At 42.0% G+C, this 25911-nt stretch overlaps 1 protein-coding gene across 3 annotated transcripts in view; it reads left to right on the top strand.

The window, feature by feature from the left end:
- fbn2b (fibrillin 2b) overlaps positions 1-25911 on the top strand; it is a 287896-nt gene that overhangs the window by 180667 nt on the left and 81318 nt on the right. For all 3 annotated transcript variants that reach the window (XM_063032677.1, XM_063032678.1, XM_063032679.1), the window contains 4 exons: positions 158-406; positions 11615-11758; positions 18331-18450; positions 24816-24941. In XM_063032677.1, the coding sequence (XP_062888747.1) occupies positions 158-406; positions 11615-11758; positions 18331-18450; positions 24816-24941 (639 nt within the window). The remainder of the gene's footprint in view (positions 1-157; positions 407-11614; positions 11759-18330; positions 18451-24815; positions 24942-25911) is intronic.

Below are 25911 nucleotides of genomic sequence, written 5' to 3'. Positions count from 1 at the left end.
CCATGATCATAATAAATGGCGGTGCAGGCTCGAAGGGCCGAATGGCCTACTCCTGCACCTATTTTCTATGTTTCTATGTTTCTATAACTTACATTTTGTTAACTTCCTCTGCTTCCCACAGCATGAGTCACTTTTCACCTAACAAAATGTTTTTCAGATGAGTATCGGAGACTCTGCATTGAAGGCCTCCCCTTTGGACCTGCTTACCCTGGCATAGGATATCCAGGTTTTCCTGCTGCAGTTGGACCAGGTGTGAGCGGGCCTGGTGGAATTGGCCCTGCTGTATTCGGCCCTGGTGGAGTCGATCCTGGTGGAATTAGACCTGGTGTGGTCAGGCCAGGTGGAATGGGGCCAATTGGAATTGGACCAGCTTTTTCAGGCCTTCCTGGAACTGGACCAGCGATTGGTAAGTTTCGACTTAATTAAAGAAAAAGTAAGTTTGAATCAAAGGTCAAAGAGAGGAGAAGTTTGTATCACAGTATTGGGAAGTGTACATCAGGAGCTCATTTACTGCACGGTTTGCCTTTTTCTGAGACAGTTTCATGTTTGTGGGGAAATAGACCAATTAGCAATGTTCAAGTTTCATAGGCTGCAAGCACTGGTACTTCAATGAGAGTTTAGAAAATAAAACAAACAATACTTTTAGAAACAGTTGTTACCAAAGAAGGGAGGAGATTTATTCTGCAATGCTACTCTCTCATCTTGAGTATTATTACAGTAGTATTACAGGCCCATCTTAGCCTGTGTTGAACAGTGAGACTATAATTCAGTGGTGTGGGAGTTCTGTATTTATCATACCATTTTCATATGGTATCCAAAGAGTTAAATATACTAACTGTTGAATGTTTTGTTAACAGAAGGGTAGATTTGATGGTCAATGTCTTCTCAAGCACAATTCCTATGGGTTATTCAGTAACACTCAAACTGAGGTAAGGTTTGGCCATGAGAGTCAAAATCCAGCAGGTCACAAGGCGGAGGGACAAGTCAGATGAAGAACTGAAAGCTGATGTCAAGTTTGAGATGAAAAGCAAAGGTGAAACAGGAAATGTAATTAGGCAGTTTTTGTAAACTTGGGAATTATGTAAGCATGAGAGGGCTGAGTGCGCTGGGGGTTCCACAGGAGGTGAGCTAACCGGGCAACATCTTGCTGCCTGCTCGCTATAATGATTCCTTTGTGTAATGCTCTTCACTGGCTACACACCCAGCAGGGGGCACAGGATCATAACTTGCCAGCACCAGTTAAAGCTGCCTGTCCTGCTCAGAGTTAAGCTGCAACACTGATTTTTTTTTCAGTTTCTCAGGATGTTGGCATCACCAACAAGCCTGGTATTTATCGTCATTCCTGAGTCACATACTTGAACTGCAGCCCTCCGAATGGTGCTGTTGGGGATGGAGTTGTAAGTTTTAGACCCATTTACAAAGGAGGACCGGTCACAAGGATGCGTGACTTGGAAGAGAACGTACAGAGGGATTTATTTCCTGGTATGTGAGGCACTTGTCCTCCTTGGTGATTGAGGTCAGAGGTTCTGAAGGAGTAGTAAGTGAGAAACTACACTGCATCTTGTACATGGCCCTCATAGGAACTGGTATGGTAGAAGTGAATGATTAAGGTAGTAAATAGGCAGAATATAATATAAATGGTAAGACTCTTGGCAGTGTGGAGGATCAGAGAGATCTTGGGGTCCGTGTCAATAGGGCACTCAAAACTGCTGCGCAGGTTGACAGTGTGGTTAAGAAGGCGTGTGGAGCGACTCTCCATGAGGCACTCATGGCGTGAGGTACATTCTGGCTTCGCTCCATTCCCTTTACTTCTTTTACCCGTAACCACCCTTATTTATTTTGTTTACACCTACACTAAAGGGTTTATACCACAGATATATTTTTGAACTTTGATTTTAACTTGCTGGAAATGCTTACCAGAACACGAGAATTTAAAAACGGGAAAGACTCCACGGAAAAAAAGATGGTGACCCTAAATCATCTAAGCAAGTTACATTAACTTTTGAAACAATGTCGAAGCTTCTAGATGAAAAACTCAGCCAAAGATTTTCCACGTTTGAAGGAATTTTAATGATGGTTGAAGATAATCTTAAATCGCTTAGACGTGAATTTGAACTACAACAAGCAAGAATTTCGGAACTCGATGAAGCAGCTCAGCAGAGAGACTGAAGGATTGAAACCCTGGAACAAAATCTATCTTCGACATCTCAACTGTTGGAACGTTATAAATCCAAGGTTATCGACCTCAAAAATCGATCACGGAGACAGAATCTGCGGATAATCGGGCTTCCCGAAGACGTCGAGAGGGATGATCCTATGAAATATTTTTCTCAATTTCTAATAGATGTGATTGGCTCAGAAGATCTGGACGACCTTCCGTTGATCGATCGAGCACACCGTACTCTCTGACCCAAGCCTTCCAAAGAATCCAAGCCGAGACCCGTTATAATTCGTTTCCATTATGCTCACATCAAGGATCATTTCATACGAGTTGCCCAGCAGAAAGGCATGATCGAATTTCAAAATTTCAAATTTCGCCCGTTGAAGATTTTAGTCCTGAAGTTCTGAGGGAACGGATGTTTTTTAAACCACTGATGTCTGAATTCTATCGAAAGGGCGTTAAACCAGCTCTGCTGTTCCCAGCGCATCTGAGAATCGTTCTCTCCGATAATTCTCGTCGTTTGTTTAATTCTCCAAGCGAAGCTCAAAGATTTCTTGATGATCAGCATTCGTCTGCTGCAGACTAATTAATGTACTCTTTTTTTCATCTCTGTTCTTATTTTTTTAAGCTAATAATTAGCTTACAGTTCTGGACTTTTAAAATTTGAGGGTTCTTGCTTTTGGGTTGTAGTGTAGGTATTTTTCGTATTTCTAGATAAAAGTTTTCTTTTTCCTTTAGTAATTCTGATTTTTTTACTTCTAATCTTTTGTTTTTGAAAGTAATTAAGTAGAAGATTTGGTGTTTGATTCCTCTTTCTTTGAAATTTTAATGGGGAATTATTCGGATTATTTTTTACATTTCAAGATGTCATCTGGCTTTCTTCTTCCCCTATGACCTTATTTTTTCGGTGTGTTATTTTCAATCATTTATGTTTGAAAATTAACTAACAATATGAATCAGTGCTTGTTTTTTTTTGAAATATTAGTAAGATGATACTCTGTTTTATGCTTTAAATTTTGTGTTTTTTTAAAAACTTTTTTTTACTAATCGCTGCAGTTTTTTCCCATTTATGATAATCTCTTTTTAAATTTTTTTTGACTATGGGTGGTTTTTTTCAAAAAAACATAGGACTGCCTTCAGGAGAGATGGGGTTAGATTTAATACAAGAAGGCATGTGGCGTGCTGGCATTCATCAACCATGTGATTGAGTTCAAGAGCCATGAGGTAATATTACAGTTATATAAGAGCTTGGTCAGACCCCACTTGGAGTACTGCGTTCAGTTCTGGTCACCTCACTATAGGAAGACAGAGTGCAGAGGAGATTTACAAGGATGTTGCCTGGATTGGAGAGTGTGCCTTATGAGAATAGGTTGAGTGAACTCGGCCTTTTCTCCTTGGAGCGATGGAGGATGAGAGGTGACGTTATAGAGGTGGATAAAGATGACAGGCATTGATTGGGTGGATAGCCAGAGGCCTTTTCCCATGGCTGAAATAGCTAACACGAGGGGGCATAGTTTAAGGTGCTTGTAAGACGGTACAGAGGGGATGTCAGGGGTAAGCTTTTCACACAGAGAGTGGTGGGTGTGTGGTGTTATGAATCAGCAGCAATACAGATAAATTTGAGTCAAGTTTTTATAAAATAAACAACGACATTTATTAACTTGTACTCAAATAAACATGGATCAGTAAACGAACGATTAACTTAAATGGATGTTAACAGCGTTATGCTTCTTTAGTTATCAAACGATCGAACTTAAAGAAGATTCTTAACAGATCTCATTTAAGCACAGTCTTAAGGTGGTAGTTTAATAAGTCCATATGATTTATGAAATAACTGGGAGGAGAGACTTCCCGAACCTTGTGATGAAGAAAAGTTGAAATTGCTGACGCCAGTTCCAACCGAGAAATACCTTTTCCGAGTTATGACGCAGAATACGAGTTCTCAAAGTAACTGACCTTTCTGCTGAAAGTGGGCGTCACACAATATCCAAACTGTGTAAGGGTTAACAAAACGTGCGTGCCACGTATGGATGGTTCCAAGTGTCAGTCACACCCGTAATGCACCGAACGCCGCTGGTTAACCCTAATCCCTCTGGGGTTCGTTCGGATTCTTCACTCTCACTCTCTCTTCTTCTCCGATGGCGTAACTACCAACGGTGAGTTCCCACCAAAACGAACTACGCAACAACTGCGGTCTCCCATTAGAACATGCCATCACGTGATATCACATCACCCCACTATTACAAGACAATTACATCATTCGAATGGCACAAGACCATTACATCATTCCAATAGCATAAGACAATTACATCATATTCACGAGATACTCACGGGATATGTAACAGTGGAATATACTGTCAGCAACGGTGGTGGAAGCTGATGCAATAGGGTCTTTTAAGATACTCTTGGATAGGTACATGGAGCTTAGAAAAATAGAGAGCTACGCGGTGCAGAAATTCTGGGCACTTTCTAGAGTAGGTCACACAGTTGGCACAACATTTTGGGCCAAAGGGCCTGTAATGTGCTGTAAATGTCTATGTTCTAAATAGCTACTAGTTAAGTGGGCTGCTTCATCCTTATTAGTGTTCAGCTTCTTGAAGGTTGTTAGAGCTGCTCTCATCCAGCCAAGTGGAGAATATTCTATCATACCTCTGACCTGCAAGCTGTAGATGGCATAAAGATCTTGGTACATTAGTAGGATAACAGCCTCTGACCTGCTCTTGTAGCCAGAGTATGAATGGCTGATCCTATAGAGTATCTGGTCAATGGTCCTTAGGGAGTTGATAGTGGAGAACTTGGTGATGATAATAGCAGTGGATGTCAAGGCTAGGTAGTTGGACTCTGTCACTGGAGATTCTCATTCCCTGTCACTCATGGCACGAGTGCAGCCTGTCACTTGTCAGCCAGTGCCTAAATATTGCCTAGGTACTACTGCTTGCAGATAGAATCACTTGCTGAGGATTTGTGAATAAAATCGAGCATAGTGCAATCATCAGTAACTAATCCTACATCTCTCCCGTGGTGAATGAAACAGCTTAAGGTTGTTGGACTTAAAGACATTATTCTGAGGAACACCTGCAAAGATATCCTAGGACTAGGATGATTGATCAACAGCCACAACCATTTTTCCTTGCCTGTGGTGTAATTCCAGCCACTGAATTGTTATCTGATTCATGCATGTCAACTTAAGTTGTACCAGGATGCCTTAATGCTACATTTGGTCAAATGCTATCTTGCCTTTTCCACATTCTACATTCTCCACATTGCATCAGGGTCTTCCGAATTACAAGCTGCAAGGCATGCACCTCTTACTTTCCCTACCCGTCCCCTTGCCACTGCTTTAATCCTGCAAACCCTGATAAATCTGATTCTGATCCTCTTGATACCAGAGAAGTCCAAACTGGGTCCTGTTCTGGCAAAGAAGGAAAAACAAGGAGGCCTGTGGTCAGATTATTGCACATGCATCTACCAGATTGGATGCTAACACAATGTGAATTAGAGGATAGCAGTTGTGGTCAGCGCATGATCCTAGAGTAATACGGCTTGGAACAGATCCATTGGCCCAACTGGCCCATGCCAACTACAGCATTCTCTCTGCTGGACCTGGCTGCCCACATTTGGCATGATGACTCACTGAGAGGGATTAACCAACAACTGGGGCAATGACAGAGTAGCTGCTCATCAGTGGAGGCTGAGGTGGTGTTCAGGCTCCTCGCCTGAGGACTCAAGTGAGGCCTTTTAAGAAAAGCTGATGAGCATTCTCACAAAATAAACGGGCAGAAAACCTGCGGCGACTGTCAGTATTGGTACATGAGTGGACCCAGTCAGTGCTCAGTGCTGCATGTGAACTGCATGTGAAGTCCAACTTGCTCTATCATGCTGCAGATTTTAGTGCACAAAGGGGCTTAGAGGCTGACACAGCTGTCTAGCCTTCAGTCATCTGCTAGATTACTGAAAGTGCTGAAGCACTGCACGTGGAGAGGCCGTGGATCCAGGATGTAAGAAACTTCTTTTTCCTCAGGTCACTGCATGTGTGATCCCACTTTTCAGCCAACCATCACAAAGTTCTGCTTCTAATACTGAGGTTGTGCACCTTGCAGCCTTTAATCCAGAGCAGTGGAGATGACCTCTGAGGAAATCTGACATCACCTCCTGTGAAAGTCAACGGTCTTCCAACAACCATGCTACAAACACTGGGTGTGCACTGATTTGGAGGACTGGAGAGACAAAGGTACATGGAAAATATTAGTTATAGGGAAGTAAAACAGTGATTGATTTACATTTTTTATGAATTAAAGCATGATTTCCATGCATTTTTTCTAATGCATGGGAAGTGAGCATTACTAGAAAGGCCAACTGATGATTGGGTGGTGAAGGTAACTCCAGAGTGAAGTCAGTGTCAGTGTGTAATCTTTGGGGAACTTGAAGATTGTGGTGTTCCATTGAATCTATCGTGTTGTCCTTTAGAGAGATTCATGATTTGGGAGGTGCTGCAGAGGAAGCCTTGGCAAGTTTGCTAACATGGACTACAATCAGATAACTCTCCATTGGCTGGAATCATACCTCAAGCAAGGGGAAATGGCTGTGGTTGTTGAAGATCTGTCACCCTAGCCCCAGGATATGACTGCAGTTGTTCCTCAGAATAGCGTCTTATACCCGGTTATATTTAGCTATTTCATCAAAGACCCTCTATTTATTACAGGATAGAAATAGCACTGTCTGCTGTGACCTGCACAAATTTCACTTTCATTCACAAATCTTCAGTAAGTGAAGGTGACCGTGACCGCAAGCAGCAAGACCTAGGACTGATAAGTGAGAAGTGCCAGCTCATTCATAAAAGTGCCAGCTTATCCTGGAGGCTATAAAGTTTCTCCAATATTTTCGGGCAGTATTTTCAACACAGTTTGAGAATATTTTATCATAGTGGTGGAATGATGGCCATTGCTCAAGAATCTGATTATGACTGGGCTGGACATTAGTTTGAGGAATCTCAGCAATAACCTGGATTTAAAGTGACGGGTTTCCACTAACTACAACTATTTTGAGACCAAGCATGACTTCAGCCAGTGGAGAGTGCGATTCCATTAGTTTTAATTTTACTCAGGCTCTTTAATTCCATTCTGGTTCAAGGGTAGTAAACCAGTAACCAAGACTGTATTTAGTTCTGAAGGCAAATAATCTTAACAGAGCAGGTTATACATATTCTTTAATAGCAATGTCAGTGACTCCCTTCATTACTTTGTTGAAGATTGATAGTAGTTTGCTGATATAGCAATCAACTCAACTGGAAATGCCTTCTTATGGGCATTGGCAGGTATGTGCCTTTGCTGTAGCTGTACTGGAATGGCTTGGACAGAGCTCCTGCAAGTTCTGGAGACAGAGTTTTCAGCACCACATCTGGGATGCTGTCTGTTCCTATGTCTTTTGCTGTATCATGCTCTCATTTGTTTCTTGATAACACATGGAGTGAATTAAATTGAAAAATATTTGGGGACTTCAAGAGGAAGTATGGATAATCTATTCATCATTTCTTGCTGAAGATGATTGCAAATGCTTTAGTCTTCTCATTCATATTCAATAAGGATGGGCACGTTGAGGGAGTCTCCTCCATCTATTATGCAAGAATGCAGTGTTTTAATCTAACCCATGAGATGTGAGAAGCTTCCACAGATAAGCATGCACCAAATCTACTGGTATTTCTTTATTTTTTGCTAGCCTTGGCACTGTCTGTTGATGTTCTTTTGCACAGCTCATTAGCCAAGGGTTAGTCCTCTGGTTTAATGGTGATGATAGAATAGTGAATATGCCAGGCCAGGAGGTGAAAACCAGTTCTGTGGCTACTCCTTAAGTCTCATGTATGTCCAGTTTTGAACCGCCATGTCTGTTCTGAAATTTTTCACTTAGCAGAGTTTAAGAGTGAAACCACACTGACCACATAGGATTGACCTCAAGCAACAAGCGCATGATGGAAGGGCAAGAAAATGATTTTGATTCCACAGGGATTGTGCAGTAGTCATTCTAGCCAGTTAAACCACAGCCAGATGCATCAGCGCCAGATGTTATGGTGAGGCAGAAGTCGTAGGTTTTTTCCCTTGTGTTGGTTCTTTCACATGGCACAGGTACGGTCTCGTAGCACTTTCCTTCAGACTTGCACAGCTCAGTCATCATGCAGCACTCTTGACAACGAACGTTGAAGCAGCCTCAGTGGAAATGACACTTGAAATGGAAGGTAGCTGGAGAGGTGGATCAGGAAATTTCATAACCAATGATGAGCTTTCTTAGGAGTAATTAGCCATGAATATACAACACTTTCATTGAGAGTGTTCTATGGGAAAGGTCATACCAAGTGATAATGAAGTAGACTTCTAGGTCTTGGCTAACAGGTCTGAATTTATAAGCCTGTGGCTCAGCTCTCCTACTTTTGGCAGCTTTTCCTGACTTTAGCAAAGAGGAGATTGCAGAATCATTTGGGCTGGATGACACTTGTTGCTTGAGGTTGATCCTATGTGGTCTGTGTGGTTTCACTCAAACTTTTATGTGGTGATTTCATACAATTGAATAGCAGTTATATGAAGGCCAGATCAGATAAAGATCACAGATTTCCTACATTTTTGCACGGTATTTAACCAGATGGGCTTTTGCTGCAGTTCTGTCTTTCAGAGTAATCATTTTGATACCAGTGATTTTTTTCAAATTTAAAATTTAATCAAATCATATAATTTAAATCCCCAGCCAAGATTGTGGAATAGAATGTATGACTCAAGAATATTAAATCCAGGCCAAAGAACTACAAGTCCAATAAAGTAACCTCTACTTTATTGAATCCAAACTTATTAGAAATGCTTATTTTGTTTGCTTTAATTTTTGGGTTGTGATGAATAACAGTGACCTTACTTGTTACCTGCATCATACTTGAGGTAGTTCTTCATGGATATTCCAGAATTAGAAAGGATTGTATAGATTGCTTTCTCCTTCCTTCTCTTCTCCATATTTCTCAGCAGGTAACAAGCACTACCCCTCACAAAGCTGAGGCTATGCAGCGGAGAGTAATCTACCACTAAAACTTGGCAGACTCTGTGCTAAGTATCATCCGGCTCCTAGGGAGTGGTCTAGGAAGAGGGAACATTACTTCTTGTGTAAATGACCAGACTACCAGCATGTAGAAGTGCGATAACCTGTCTTAGATTGTGTGCAAGTTACCTATATGTATATAGGTCATACATAAGCCAGACTTCATAAAATTCTGGATAGGCCACATCCAGAGTTTTATCTTCAGTTCAGATCACCCATTACAGGAAGGATGTGGAGGCTTTTGAGAGGTTACAGAAGGGGTTTACCGGGATGCTGCCTGGATTACAGGGCATGTTCTATAAGGTGAGGTTGGACAAACTTGGGTTGTCTTCTCTGGAGCAGCAAGGGGTGAGAGGAGACATGAAAGAAGCTTGTAAAAGATAAGAGGCATAAATCGAGTAGACAAAATGGTATTTTGTATATGCAGATCAAAATGTCGAGTGCATGCTAGGTAAGAGGTGGGAAGTTCAAAGGAGCCATGCAGGACACATGTGCTGGATGCCTGGAATATGCTCCCAAGGTGTTGGTGGGGGCAGATACCAGAGAGAGTCTATGATAAGCATATGGATATGCAGAGAATGGAGGAATGTGGAACATGTGCAAACAGAAGGGTTTGAGTGTCATTAGCTTAGTTAGTTTGGTTACAGCATCATGGGCCAAAGGGCCTGTTTTGGCAATGTGCTGTTCTGTATTGTATGTACAGTAAAATCATGAGCCATTTCATCAGTGGATAGACCTTGTTGTCCAGAAGCTTGCCTTTGGTTTGCCCTGGTGTCTTCACTGCAAACGATACAGAGGATTGGCACAAAGTGAAGACATTTTCACTGCTGCCATGATACCTGAATTCACCTTCATGGCTGACTGCATCTATTTGCAGGTGAACATTGAGAATATCTTCCTTTGATATCTAGGAAAAAACAATCTGCAATTCCAATCTGCATAGCAAGATGTGTGCGATCATAGGCATTGTATGTCTTGAACAAGTAAATTTTACCATTCCATACGCTGGTCTCTGGCAGGAGAGAATGAAATCCAGTGTTTTGTTTGAACAGTAGGAGTTAGTGACCTTTATATGTAACAGAGGATGGTGAACCCTAACATGTTGCAAATACCTCCAATCCCATCCTCTAGTAATGTTATTCTTGCCCTGCTTTGGATTTCAGTGATGACATCCTTATTGAATCATTGACTTCTCACTTGTTGTTCCTAGTTGAGAGCTTAAGTTAAGTAGGAGAATTTCTTCCTGAACATCGTGGATGATTAGGCCTTCTTCTGAGAGTTCATACTCTGCCCCTCCTATTTGTAGCTGCCCTGGTTCCTGTCCCCTTTGTTCATTCTTGAATCTTGAAAAATATTATACAATCTTGAATTTTCTCCGTGAAGGCAATGACTAGTAATGATACACAGTGGACTTGAAATAGTCAGTTTTACCATACCAAAAGCTGTCGGCTTTTGCAGCTTTAAACAACAAAGGAAAACACTTGAAGAATGACTTTTACAGCCAGTAGAAATAATTTTGTAAATAATCTGTGCACAGTGATGACCTTTGTAAATATCATTGATGGATTTCTTTCCTGTCGCTCAGTGCATGTATGAGAGGTTAAGCGATGAGGCAGTCCAAGTTGGCAATATTAATTGTACTGTATGGTAATGGACAGGTTCCACTGGCATGAAAGCTTCAGTTTTTTTCATGTAACATACATCAAAGTTGCTGGTGAACGCAGCAGGCCAGGCAGCATCTGTAGGAAGAGGTGCAGTCGACGTTTCAGGCCGGGACCCTTCGTCAGGACTAACTGAAGGAAGAGTGAGTTAGTCCTGACGAAGGGTCCCGGCCTGAAACGTCGACTGCACCTCTTCCTACAGATGCTGCCTGGCCTGCTGCGTTCACCAGCAACTTTGATGTATGTTGCTTGAATTTCCAGCATCTGCAGAATTCCTGTTGTTTGAGTTTTTTTCATGTAGTTGTTTATGGGACATAGTTCTTCAACCACAGTCAAGGATAGCTGAACTCTTATTTAAGCTTTTACTAATCTTGAATTTGAAATGATTTTTGGAAGTGTGTGTCCATGTATCACATCACATTGTCTCCAGAACAGTGTATATAGCATAAAGACTCCAAATAGTACATGGTAGTCTTGGGCCCCTGGAAAGGCTATGTGTGTTTAAGTTTTTGGACTGTCAGAGAATATTAAATATTTCCATTGTTACCTAGACATTGGAGCATTAAGGCCATTTTGTAGAAATATGCAAACAAAGATGAAGGGTCTTGGCCTGAAACGTTGACTGCACCTCTCCCTAGAGATGCTGCCTGGCCTGCTGCGTTCACCAGCAACTTTGATGTGTGTTTCTCAAAAATTTAAATTCTGTTCTTATTCTTTTCAGGTACGGCCACCTTGAATCAGACCACCGATGTCTGTAAACACTACACCAACCTATGCCTGAACGGACGTTGTATCCCAACTCCATCGAGTTACCGCTGCGAATGTAACATGGGTTTCAAGCAGGATGTACGCGGGGAGTGCATTGGTGAGTTTGGACACTATTTGCTTAATTGACACAATATTAGAGATGGGTATTTTGCAGTGTGGTGTTTTGTTTCATCTCCATTTCTTTCACATGTTCCTGAAGAGATAAAGATACTTGGTTCTAATTATTCTGCACAGCTCCCTGACTATGGCAAGAATTCATTATCCAGGGTTCGGACTGTGGCTGGGATTCATTATCTGGGAATCTGATTATGGCTGGGGTTCAGTACCTGAAGTTTAGACCATGAGTTGGATGTGGTATTCAAGTCACTAAAGCTGGAAGTCAGTATCTGGAGGAACTGACTATGGCTGGAATTCAGCATCCAAGGATCTGACAATTGTTGGGGGTTCAGTATCTTAACCATTGATTGTAATTGAGAGGTAATGTCCTGAGCCAAGGACAAAAAAAATGTATGTACTAGAAATCAGAAATAAAAGATACACTCAGTGTCGGGTAGCATCTGCAGAGAGAGTGAGTTAACACTGGGGTCACATCGTAAGCACAGAATGCAGTATACTGAACTGGAGGAAGTAAGAGTGAGTTGCTGGTTCACCTAGAAGAAGTGTTTGAGAGCACAAGTGACTGCAGATGCTGGAATCTCGAGCAATAAACGAGATGCTAGAGGAAGCCAGAGAACTGGGCAGCATCTGTGGAAGTTACATAACAGTCGATGTTTGAGATCAAGAAGAAGGGAAGAGGTAAAATAACAAATATTGCATCTCCTGCGGTTGCATGGGAAAGTGCAAAGAGAGGAGTGGTAGTTGGTGGAGTAAACTATTGCCTTTTCCACAAAATAAGACATGTTTGATTGTTTGAGTAAACAGTCCTGAAGGGTCTCGGCCTGAAACGTCGACAGTTTACTCTTTTCCATAGATGCTGCCTGGCCTGCTGAGTTCCTCCAGCATTTTGTGCATGTTGCTTGGATTTCCAGCATCTGCAAATTTTCTTGTCTCTGTCTGTTAGCACACAGTGTCCCATCTATTGACTGATATTAGGGTACAGTATCCTCCGTCTTGACTGTGTTTGGGGTCGAGTATTGGTTTAAGATGGTGAGGAGTGCACCTGATGCTGACTCGACTGGGGTGCAGTTGCCTGTGCTTTATCTGTGGACTAGTCATGTCCATCTATAGTGTGGTGTCTAATACAGGCCACAAAGAAAATGCGGTATAATGACCTCATTTGGCAATTGTGCAAACACACAGCGATATGCTCTCTGTCTGTTAGGACCTGTGAAGTGGCTGTAGTTTCAATTCACTTCGTTCTCTTTGTTTATTCTTTCTTTCCTTAGAGGCTAGCCTTAGCCTGGCCAGGATGTTGAAATCTCCCAGGGTTTATACTGCTGACGAGCTTGATCCTGTTCATATTCTGGGTGATATTAAATTACCTACCCCAGAACACGTGCTAATCTGTTCATCCTTTCAGACAACAGTCGTAATCAAAACCAGCCTGATTGGAATTTCCTGTTCTGTAGTCAAGAGCATGGCATAGAGATTGTACTCTTCAATGAACAAAAGGAACTCAGATCTCTTTTTACTTAAACATTTTTATAAGTTCCATCTGACTTCCAATGATTTTAATTGCTATATAATTAATATAATTGGCTGCCCACTTTGCAAATGTGAACATTGAGAATGATCTAGCCACCTACGTTATTAGGCTGCAGGATCCCTTGAGGATAATGGTCAAGTCAGAAAAGGATGAAATTGCAGACTTATTGGAAAAGAGCAGGACTTGGGGTTGATTTAATAGTTTGCCAAAGAACCTGCAATGTCACAATGGGCTAAACATTCCCTATATTGATTGTTATCCTGAGTGGATTGTTATTCTGGCTATGCCAGATTGTAGTCAAAAAGGTTTATAGAGAAAACATGGTGAATTAAAAAATGAAACTATAAAAGTTCCGCTCTTGCATAGTGCAAATGTGAGCCAAGAATCCTATAGGACCTGCATTAAATAGTCCTTTTACATTTCCCTTATAAACATCATAGCAAAAATAAGTGGAGACAAGACTGCAGTTGTTGGAATCTGGAGCAAAAAGGAAACACTGCTGGAGGAACTCAGTGGGTCAGGCAGCATCTATGGAGGGAAATGGACAGTCAACACTTCGGACAGACAGTTCATATTGAGGAATGAGAGGAAAGGTGGAGCAGGAGTTTGCAAGTAATAGGTCAATTCAAGTGAGGAGGGGTCATTTGTAGATTGAGGAGGGAAATGTGAAAGTAGTGGCAGATGTTGGCAGGAGATAAGCAAAAGCAACCAGTGACTGTAGATGATGGAATCTGATAGGAAAGGAAGGTGGGGCATGGAACCAAGTAAGGGAGATGGGGTCACAAACGCATAGAGGCTCGGCCCGAAACGTTGACTGTTTATTCATTTCCATAGATGCTGCCTGACCTGCTGAGTTCCTCCAGTATTTTGTGTGTTTTGCCAAGGGAGGTGAGGTGGTGGGTAGTTGAAACAGTAGGGGGCCCTCCTCCTACTGTTCCCATCTGCCCACCTCACTTCCCTTATTCGATTCCACACATTCCTCCCATTCCTCCCACTGGGTCCTCTCCCTATACATGTTGGGGTATGCAGTGTAGCTTGTGCGGGGAGTGCCTGTGAGTGATAGTGTGGTGATGTAATGTTCAGTCTGGGGTTGCGTGCCTCCATTACATGTATAGTCGCCAATGTTTGTGAGGCTGTAACATGCACCAAGAGTTTGTGGGGGCTGTAGAATGTGTGTGCGCTCATGCACATGCCTGTGTAGTGCGTGGGGGATTGCATGCATAATGAGGCTGGAAGCTGTGAAGCCCCCTTGTTCTCTGTTTATAAACTTCACCAACACACATAAATTCCTCCTTAAACTTTCAGTAAGATACATCTATTCATAAACATTAACAACGCAATATTATCTAGATATCAGATTGCCAGAAATGTGAGAATGGTGTGAATTCCTTCGAGGGGCAGAAAGCTTTAAGTTGAGCTATCTCTCCAGAGATTCAGCTTGTCTGGTAAACTTTTCAGGTGACTGTAATTTCTCTCTGCTTTTACTCCCTGTGATTACTTTCCTCCCTTCTAAACCTTCCACCGGAGCAAGAATGTTGAAATCTGTGATAGACTAAGTTCTGCACTTAACAAAAAGCCATAGGTGGAAAATAAAACATTTAGGTAGTTGGGATTGATTGTAGATTGCATAAGGAAACTAAGTGGATGAGGTACAGTCTGTAATAGGGAAGAGTATACTTGCTGTATGAGGCTAGAAGCCAGGGTGAGTTAGCATAAAGCATATTAAGTCAAAGAACAGTTTATTGTCATACGCACGGGTACATATGCTCACAGTTGCAAAACTTGCAGCAGCATCACTGGCACATTAGCAATATATAAGCAGAATTAACAAGAAAGCATTATTAAATATAAATTATACAGAATTTTTGCAATAAAAACACACTTAGAACAAAAAAAGAAAACCCATTTTAGTGCAGAAGGGTTAAAGTGTTCATGGTGTTGTTAAACTGTAGTGATTAGGGGTTTGCTGGTTGGTTCAACAACTGAATAGCTAGTCGTAGTCATACAGCATGGAATGACTCCAGAGAGATAGTAATGGTGGACAAAGAAGGGCCAGACGAACTGGTCCATGGCAACCAATATGTCCCATTTGAATTAGTCCCATTTGCCACTGTTTGTCCCATAACCTTCTAAGATTTTCCAATCTAGGTACCTGTACAACTGCCTTTCAAAAGTTGCTATTGCACCTGCTTCAACCACATCTTCTGGCAGCTGATTTGACATACAGCAGATATTGCCCTTTGTGTAAAAGTAACAGTTGCCCTTGGGTTCTTCTTAATTCTTTCCCTCTCACTTTAAACCTATTCCCTCTGGGGAAAAGGCTGAATGCATTTAACCCATCTGTGGCCTTCACAGTGATTTTATACACTTCTATAAGATCACCTCTTAGTCTCATATGCTCTAAGGAATAAACTCTTTGTCTGTCCAACTGTACAAGTCCTAGCAGCATCCTTGTAAATCTTCTCTGCACTTTGTCCAGTTTATAACATCTTTCCTATAGCGTGGTGCCAAAAACTGAGCAAAATGCTCAAAGTGGAGCCTCACCAGCATCCTGTTGAATGGGAAGTAGCTGTTCTTGTACCTGGTAGTATGGGACTCTAGGCTTCTGTATCTCCTTACTGACGGTAGAGTAAAAAAAAAGGCATGGCTAGGCTGGTGCGGATCTGTGATGACGGATGGTAGTGCCTCCTACCACTGGTCGGGAGCAACGTGCCTCTGATGAACATCTCTGCAGTTTCTTGTATTCCTGTGCATTTGAATTTCCAGCAGACCATGATGCAACCAGTCAGGATACTTCAAACAGTACATCTGCAGAAGTGTGTTGGAGTGCTTGATGACAAGCTGAACCTCCTTAACCTGCTAAGAAAGTAAAGACATTGGAGGCTTTCCTTATGGTTGTATCAATACGCTGAGCCCAGAACAGGTCATTCAGTATGTTACCATCCAGGAATAAAAACTACTGATCCTCTTTATGTTGATCCAGCCTCCTTTCCCTTCTTAAAATTCAACCATCAGTTCTTCAGTTTTACTAAACTTGATCAAGTGGTTGTTGTTGAGATGCTACTCAACCAGGTATCCCATCTCGCTCCTGTATGCTTACTCACCTGTGATTTGTCCAAAAGTGGCTTCATTGGAGAAATTGTAATGGCTTTGGAGTTGTGCTTAGCCACACAGTCATGTGTCTATAAGGAGTAGAGCAGGGGACTAAGCACAGAGCCTTGAGGTGCACCTGTGTTGATGCTCAGCAAGAAGGAGATGATGTTAACATCCCTCACTGGCTGAGGTCTGCCAATGAGAAAGTTGATGATTCAGTTGCAGAGGCAGGTACAGAGGCCCAGGTCTTGAAGCTTGATTCACACCACAGCCAATCTCTCGAAGTACTTCGCTATGGTCGATATAGGTACACCAGACAGTAGTCAGCGAGGCAGTTCACCATGCTCTCTTTGGGCACTGTTATAATAGGTGCTCTTTTGTAGCAGGTGTAAAACCCAGATGCAGAAGTAAGAGGTTGAATATATCTGTAAATACTCCAGCCAGTTGGTCCACGCAGATCTTTAGCACTTGCAACACACATCAAAGTTGCTGGTGAACGCAGCAGGCCAGGCAGCATCTCTAGGAAGAGGTACAGTTGACATTTCAGGCTGAAACCCTTCGTCAGGACTCGTCAGTTCACCAGCAACTTTGATGTGTGTTGCTTGAATTTCCAGCATCTGCAGAATTCCTGTTGTTTGCGTCTTTAGCACTTGACTAGGTATGCTGTCTGGATCAGACCCCTTTTCATGTGTCCACCTTCTTGAAGTTTGCCTTGAGACTGAAATTATAGGGTCATCCTGAGATATGGGTGCTTGATGTGTGTTATAGTTCTCCCAATCAAAGAGTGTAAAAAAAGCATTGAGCTCACCTGGAGATGATAGGTTATTGCTACTTATGCTCTTAAGATCTCTGGGACATAATTCAGTTGGTGAACTTCAATCCACAATTGGGTAGAGTGCATTAAGTAGGAAGAAACAGGCAGTAAACTAGAGAATATGATAAAGGACATCTTGTATACGCTGTGGAAGAGATTATTTGTCAGATGTGGAATCTAAGGTAGGAGAGGCAATATATGGACAAAATGCAGAATAAGATTATTACCCATTTCCCTTTCCTCTTTCCTTCTTCCAAGAGTAGGTTTATACTTAATCAGAACACTGAGATCACTCATCCCAGTATTACAAACAAACTTAAAGACCCCTAAATTAAGGGAATAGAAAATAGGTAGGTGAACAGTATGAATTGTGAAAGCATTAACAACGGATGGTGCAATCCGGGTCATATTACGATCGAGGAACGTGTTTGTAGCCCAGATATTGAACTTTTTGCTGTTGGACTCCGGCCATATTCCACCGAGATACAACACTGGGTGTCACCGGGAGGTTGTTCCTGCCTGTGGCCATCGAACTTTGGAGCTCCTCCCGTGGAGGGTCAGACACCCTGAGCCAATAGGCTGGTCCTGGATTTATTTCCATCTGGCATAGTTTGCATTTTGTTGTTTGATTGTTTGTGATTTTTGTATTGCTATATTTATGCTCTATTCTTGGTTGGTGCCGCTGTAACGAAACCCAATTTCCCTCGGGATCAATAAAGTATATCTATCTATCTATCTATTAAACCAAATGATCTATACCGCTAAACTTCACTTGGAGTAGCCCTGCTTGTTGATAGGGAATCAGCATAATAATGTTGCAGATCACATATCTGAAAGTGGGGATCTCTGAGCTAATTAGATAAAATGGCTAAACAATGGTTAGAAGTTGCATTGTAACCACAGCAATATATGTCTTCACCACACGAGGCTCCAGCTCTGAGGGAATTGTCTATTCAGCCTCTAATCAACTGGGTCGCCACTGGACAGAAACTTGCCTTAATTATTGTGTAGTTGGTCTCAGTAATTAGAGTCTTGGGTTTTCTTTCCGTTGTGTTCCCTCATCTGGGGCAACCAGATAGTTTTAACATCTGAGTATTTTGTGTTTCCTTCTCCCCAGATGTCGATGAATGCTTCAGCAGTCCATGTGTGAACAGTGACTGTTTTAATACTCCTGGTGGCTACCACTGCAAGTGTCACGAGGGCTTCCAGAGCACTGCTACAAAGCAGTCCTGCATTGGTGAGTGTATCCCTGGAGGATAGAATCTTAACCTCTTTGCCTGCTCTGTAAACCCACCGAGTAATGCATTCTGTTTGCACTTGTTGCTCAGTCACTCCTTATCTGTCTTGCTATTAAACTGAAAAGTAATGTACCTTACTATTCAGCAATAATAATTCTCAGAACAATTTTAAAATTACTTTTTGGGCTACATCTCTGCTGCCACATACAAAATGAGCGTCCCATTTCACTTACAACTTATGTTTACATAACAGGAACCCCTTTCTCCATTTCACAGCAGTGTTTATGAGGTGAAAATTTAACACCAAGCCAAACAAGGAGCTATCTGGACAGTGAATATAAGCTTGGTCAGAGGAACTAGCATTAAAGGAATGACTTACGAAGGACAGAAGAGGATTAGGGATGAAATCCCAGAGTGCAGGAGTGAATGGCCAGACACTCACAATGCAGGCACAGAAAATACAGGCACACTGTAACTACCCTGTATTGATGCCTAATAATCGAACAAACTCCTTCTCTGGATTGGCTCAGAGAGGATATTCAATGTATCAAATATTAATTGTGGCAAACTTGCTCAGGATTCTTGCCATATTGAGTTTCTTGCCACTGCAGGGTGTGTTGCCCACATGAAGATAAATTTCATGAATGCTGTTCCATTTTAGTTAGAAATCTAAACAGATGGTTGGCCTGCAATGTCTGTAGTATCTGTCTGAACTAGGCTACCAGTGACTGGAGGCAAAACGGGAGGCTCTGACACGATGCCCATTCAAGTTCCACTGTTGCCTACAGAGCTCCCTACGCCCCACAGTAAAAATAATTGCACTGTGTCATATGCCACAGGGGCCTCACTATTCCCTTTATGGTTTGATTGAGATGGAAACTTGGCTGCCAATAAAATTAGTGCCTAAACCCACACTGACAGTCTTCTAAAGAATTCTAGCATAATAGGAGACTCTGGATCTTTGTGAGTTACACAGTCACCACTGGTGAGCTTTGCTGCTGCCCACGCTTCCCTTCAGATTATGCCGAAGCACAGGTCTTAGTTTCAAGGCTCTATTGGATTGTAAGTTTTATAGGTCCTTTATGCTGCCTCCGACAGCTCCAGTAGAACAGGGGTCCCCAACATTTTTTGCACTGCGGACCGGTTTAATATTGACAATATTCTTGCGGACCAGCCGACCCAGGGGCGAGGGGGCGCGGGTAGGGTTGCCAACGGACAAGAGTAGTTTACCCCGAGAAAGACTACCATGACCATGAAGCCTTGCGCGGGCACCAGTGCGCATGCGTGTGCGTGCCGATTTTTTTCAACAAATCATTTTTGCCGATTCTGTCCTGGGGGGGGAGGGCGGGGGTTAATCACAACCGGAATATAGGTGATAAGTGGCTAATACACTCAGTTTCTCCATTTTGTTTCTAAAAGGATTTATCTAACAAATTTAATATTAAACACACAGCGCATATTTTCCTCGCATGAATACAGTGATAAGTCAATTATCAGGGAGCTTGAAGTAAGTGGTGAACGAACTTCCAGTAGAAGTGGTAGAGGCAGGTTCGGTATTATCATTTAAAGAAAAATTGGATAGGTATATGAACAGGAAAGGAATAGAGGGTTATAGACTGAGTGCAGGTCGGTGGGACTAGATGAGAGTAGCGTTCGGCACGGACTAGAAGGGCCAGGATGGCCTGTTTCTGTGCTGTAATTGCTATATGGTTATATAAGTCACTTATAAGTCAATAGTATCATAACATTTTAAGTAACATTTGGATATTAAACACACAGCACATATTTTCCCCGTATGAAAATATAAAATCATTGCAACACGCCAATATCGCTGAATCAGTGGGAGCCCTGGGCTTGTTTCCCTGCAACAAGACGGTGCATCGAGGGGTGATGGGAGACAGTGATATTCGAAGTGGGTTCCTTATGTCCAGTCTATTCCGCAATTTAGTTTTCGTTGCATTCATTGCAGAGATATGTTGGAAATGGAAGCAACGTTTTCAGTGCTTTCGTGGCTATCTCAGGATATTTAGCCTTGACTTTGATCCAGAATGCCTGCAGAGATGTTATGTCAAACATACTTTCCGGCCCACCCTCATTTGCAAGCTCGAGGAGTTGATCTCCTTCCTGCGCTGACATGGATGATGCACGGGTAATGACCTCGCGTGCGTTCAAGTTCAACGGTGGGCGTGACAGGGAATGAGGAAAGGTGCAGCTGACTCATATCGCCAAATCATATTGTTTCCTCGCGGCCCGGTAGCACATGCTTTGTGGCCCGGTGGTTGGGGACCGCTGCAGTAGAAAACTCTGTCAGATAGCACACAGTTTTAGTGTGAAAACACAACAGGCCACCCTGAAGTTTCCTTGAGGAGCCTGAGTCTTGTCGTTTGCATCTTTATGTCCATTCTAGTCACCCCTCAGAAAACAGAAGTATCTTGTATACCTTGGAGATGGGTCAAAAGATCATTACCAATGTCCTCCCATGGGGATGTTCCTCTGCTGTGACACCATTTAACAAGAGCATATATAACATAACAGCACCATGCCTAAAATAATGTCATCAAAGCCTGTTTATCCTGAAAACAAAGTGTTCTTTTTCCAGTCTGCAATTTTATTTTAAGCATGAATGTTGACATACAAACTGAACATCATGGGTAAATATTTCTGTAAGCAACATCTCTTGTTAAACCAGAAAGGCTAGGACAGGTGACCTCCACATTACAGCTGTTCAGATAATGGGAGTTCACACTTCACAAGTCGCTGCTCAAAGATTTGAAATACAGAATTAAATTCTGATGGAATTGATGGAGAGAAAAATATAAATAAATCAACACAAAAATACAAAAGAAACAACAAATTTTGTCACTCTGTATTTTTAGTTACTCAGTACTATGGGGCAATAAGATTTGGATATGATGTCACTGCATTTTTTCTGACACACTGTTTAGGACAGGCTGCTGTATCCATGGCCACCTTGCCTTTGGTAATCCACAATTTAAAGACTAATTTTCAAGGACACTACAATTTAGTTTTTTTTATTTACTTCTTGCACGATTTGTCTTCTTTTGCGAATTGGTTGTTTGTCAATCTTTGTTGTTTATAATTTTATATAAATTCTATTGTATTTCCTTATTTTCCTGTAATGCCTGCATGAAAATGAATCTCAAGGTAGTATTTGATAACACATACATTCATTGATAATAAATCTACTTTGAACTTCAAACTTTACTACACCATGTTTTAGTCCATTATTTCTACACCACCATGAACCTGAATCCTCGAATCCTATCCTTTTCCTTGTTCCTAACCTATAAGCATTGCACGTGTGAGAAAAAGTCTTGCGGATGAGTGTGTAGGAGCATTGCACTTGGAGACGTCTCTTCGCATGTCCTCAGACTAGAGAAGGAATAGCAAAGGAATGACTCGGCTGTGACTGCCAACCTAATTGATGTGTTGGTGTCATATCAAATCTTATTGCACCACAGTATTGAGTGTCTAAAAATTCAAGTTGCCAGAATTTATTGTTTCTTTCACATGAGCTTTGTCCATTGTGCAAGTCTAAAGTTAGCTTCAGCTGTTATTTAATAGTGCTGGATCATCTTGTTATCATCGATAAACAAGCTAAGTTTCAGAGAAACTTAGAAACTTATCTCCACTTTTAACATGCCATTGAATGGGAAAATGGGGTTTATGTTACAGAAAATTTTGATACAGATAGTTTTCTATGAACACAACTCCTCAATAGTTACTTCATTCCGTCTCATTCCACCTGAACGTTAAGAAGTCTCTACTTTTTGAAAAATTTCACTTTTTTTTAAAAGTCCACCTTAAACTTACCTCAGGCTAACCTTCGGTCAGCCATGATATTTTCACAGACATCCTAAAGTCAAATTACTTGTGAATGTCAGCCGGGAATTAACCAGCAGAAATTGGAGTGCAAGAACTGAAGCCCAGCACCATAACAGGGCATGGTAAGGCAGCTGGCACAATAACATTATGTACTGGCACAAAATGGCCACAAACTTAGAAGTTCACTAAATATATAAGACACCAGCCAGATTCACCATCTTTCCTTGACCTTAACAACAACCCTGTTAATCCCAGCCTTTCAGATCCTTGGTATCACAAATCTAACAGTTTGATACAATGCACACTTGTGAAGAACGATGTGTCTTCTTCTGAGGCAAGGACCAGATTATAGAATCTGATTCTATGCCAGTGATGCTGACTGAAGCATTGTGGGAGAAAATGGAATATCGGGAACAGCGGATCAGCTGTCGGAAGCTCTGTACTCACTGAGTTGCATTCTCTCTCTCTGTCTCGTGGGTGGAGGAAAGATTGTTACCGATTCTCCGTGCGGAGAACTCAGAAAAAGGTGGCACGACAGATCTTTAACACCATAAATCAGCAAGTTGTTTTGCTATGTCTCCCCTCTCGCTGTGAAAGGGGCCAGCTCTTTTTCCCTTTATTAGGGAGAGAGTAAGCCTATGGCGTGTCAAATTGTTGGGTGAACAATTCGTTTTTGTTGTACTGCAGGTCATGGGCTTTAATGGGAGCTTTGCTATTGCTTGCTTGGTGGGTGGAGGGTATTGGTGCTTTCTTGTGGCAGTGGTTGAAGCAGGGGAGGGTCAATGCTTTGCTGCTGCTTGTGTGTGGGAGGGCGGAGTAGGGGGGCTTTGGAGTCCTAATGTTTTAATTGTCACTCATTCTTTGGGGCACTCTTCTGTTTTTGTGGATGTCTGTGAAGAGCCTGGACCCATTGCAATTGCCTATCACCAAAACCACAGGTGCAATCTCAATGGCTCCTCACATGGCTTTAGACCACCTGGACAACACAAACACCTGCATCAGGATGCTGTTCATCAACTATAGCTCAGCATTTAATACCATTATTCGCACAATCCTGACTGAGAAGTTGCAGAACCTGGGCCTTTGTACCTCTCTCTGCAATTGGATCCTCGACTTCCTAACCGGAAGACCACAATCTGTGTGGATTGGTGATAACATCTCCTCCTCGCTGACTATCAACACTGGAGCACCTCAGGGGTGTGTGCTTAGCCCACTGCTCTACTCTCTATATACCCATGACTGTGTGGCTAGGCATAGCTCAAATACCATCTATAAATTTTCTGACGATGCAACCATTGTTGGTAGAATCTCAGGTGGTGATGAGAGGGCGTACAGGAGTGAGATATGCCAACTAGTGGAATGGTGTCGCAGCAACAACCTGGCACTCAAAGTCAGTAAGATGAAAGAGCTGATTGTGGACTTCAGGAAGGGTAAGACAAAGGAACACATACCAATCCTCATAGAAGGATCAGAAGTGGAGAGAATGAGCAGTTTCAAGTTCCTGGGTGTCAAGATCTCTAAGTATCTAACCTGGTCCCAACATATCGATGCAGTTATAAAGAAGGCAAGACAGTGACTATACTTTATTAGGAGTTTGAAGAGATTTGGTATGTCAACAAATACACTCAAAAACTTCTATAGATGTACCATGGACAGCATTCTGACAGGTTGCATCATTGTCTGGTATGGGGGTGCAGGAGGGCTACTGCACAGGACTGAAAGAAGCTGCAGAAGGTTGTAAATCTAGTCGACTCCATCCTGGATACAGGCCTACAAAGTAGCCAGGACATCTTCAAGGAGCGGTGTCTCAGAAAGGCAGCGTCCATTGTTAAGGACCTTCAGCACCCTGTTGCCATCAGGTAGGAGGTACAGAAGCCTGAAGGCACACGCTCAGCAACTCACGAACAGCTTCTTCCCGTCTGCCATCTGATTCCTAAATGGACATTGAACTCTTGGACACCACCCCACATTTTTAATACATAGTATTTCTGCCTTTGGACAATTTTTAATCTATTCAATATATGTATACTGTAATTGATTTAGTTATTTATTATTATTTTATTTTGTATTTTTTTTCTTCTATATTATGTATTGTACTCCTGCTACTAAGTTAACAAATTTCATGTCAGATGCCAGTGATAATAAACCTGATTTGGATTCTGATTTCAGAATGTATAGTGCACACAATTCTCTGATATTAAATGAACCTATTCAAATATCTTATTCAGCACAAAGTTCAAAATTCCCTCTACATTATACCTAACCAGAATACAGTTTCAAAGAAAACTCAAATCAATTCACATCAGATTTCTCTAGAAAACTGCCACCTGGCATCATTATCTAAGACCTTTGTTTTATTGTTTGTATTTGTAGCAATATTTTGTTGCTGTATTCCTTTGCCATAAAAAGTCAGAGGTGCCGAAGAATTGGGGCAACAGCAGCACGCACTCCAGCTGATCATGTGACAGAAGCACACTGTCAAAGTGAGTGTCATCCAACTTTTTCCTTTGCTTCCTAGATATAGACGAGTGTATCCAGAATGGAGTTTTGTGTCGGAACGCCCGATGTGTTAACACTGATGGAAGTTTCCAATGTATCTGCAATGCTGGCTTTGAACTCACCGAAGATGGAAAGAACTGTATGGGTAAGTATAATTCACCCAACTAGAGACAGGTTCTGATATCTTCAGGTATAAAGACTCAAGCAAGCAAATAAGGTCATAGCCTTTACAATCTACTTTACTACTTTATAGATGGAAAGAAGGACACGTCAGCCCAGTCTTTGGAGACACAACAGACTGCAGATGTTTGAATCTGGAACAACACACAAGACTCTGGAGGAAATCACGGGTCAGGCAGCATCTGTGGAGGGAAATAGACAATTGATATTCGAGATCCAGTGCTATCCAGTCAGTCCAGATCAAGGGTCTCAACCTGAAGAGTCAATTGTCCATTTCCTTCCTTAGGTGCTGCCCGAACTGCTGAGTTCTTCTAGCATTTTGTGTGTTGGTTTAGTCTTTGATAGGTTCCACATCCCTAGAGAGGTGGAAGTGTCTAATTACATCTCTCTTCACCATCTTGCTTTGATTTGATGTTACTGTTTGCAAACCTTCCCTACTATTCTTTTTGCCAAAGCATTGTCAGTATGGATTGATGGAAATACTAAAGTGTCTATACAGTTTGTGAAGTTAAGGAAAGAAAGACATAGCCAAGTTAGCTCTATGTCCCATCCGTGACAGTAAAGGGAAAGTTCCAAGTGAACAGGAGGGAATGAATGTAATAATCACGCAATTTAACTAATAATACCAAAATCTTCTGCATTCATTACCTAGGGAGCGGGATTCTGGTGTAGCTCTAGCGACCTGAGTTAAATCCTAACCTTGGGGGTTGTCTGTGTAGAATCTGCACATCCTCCCTGTAGCCATGTGGATTCTGCTGGATACTCTGTTGTCCTCTCACATCCCAAAGATGTGCTGGTGTGTTAAATGACCACTGTAAATTATTCCTGATGCGAAGTAAGGTAGCAAAAGAATCAGAGGTGAATTAGTGGATGTGTGGGGGCAGAATAAATTGCAAGGAAATAAGGAATGAGGGAAAGCGATCAGGATTGCTGTA

The sequence above is a fragment of the Mobula hypostoma genome, chromosome 24 (assembly GCF_963921235.1).
Source record: "Mobula hypostoma chromosome 24, sMobHyp1.1, whole genome shotgun sequence".
In the NCBI taxonomy this organism is placed as follows: Eukaryota; Metazoa; Chordata; class Chondrichthyes; order Myliobatiformes; family Myliobatidae; genus Mobula; species Mobula hypostoma.
This window is presented reverse-complemented; position numbering and strand designations above follow the sequence as displayed.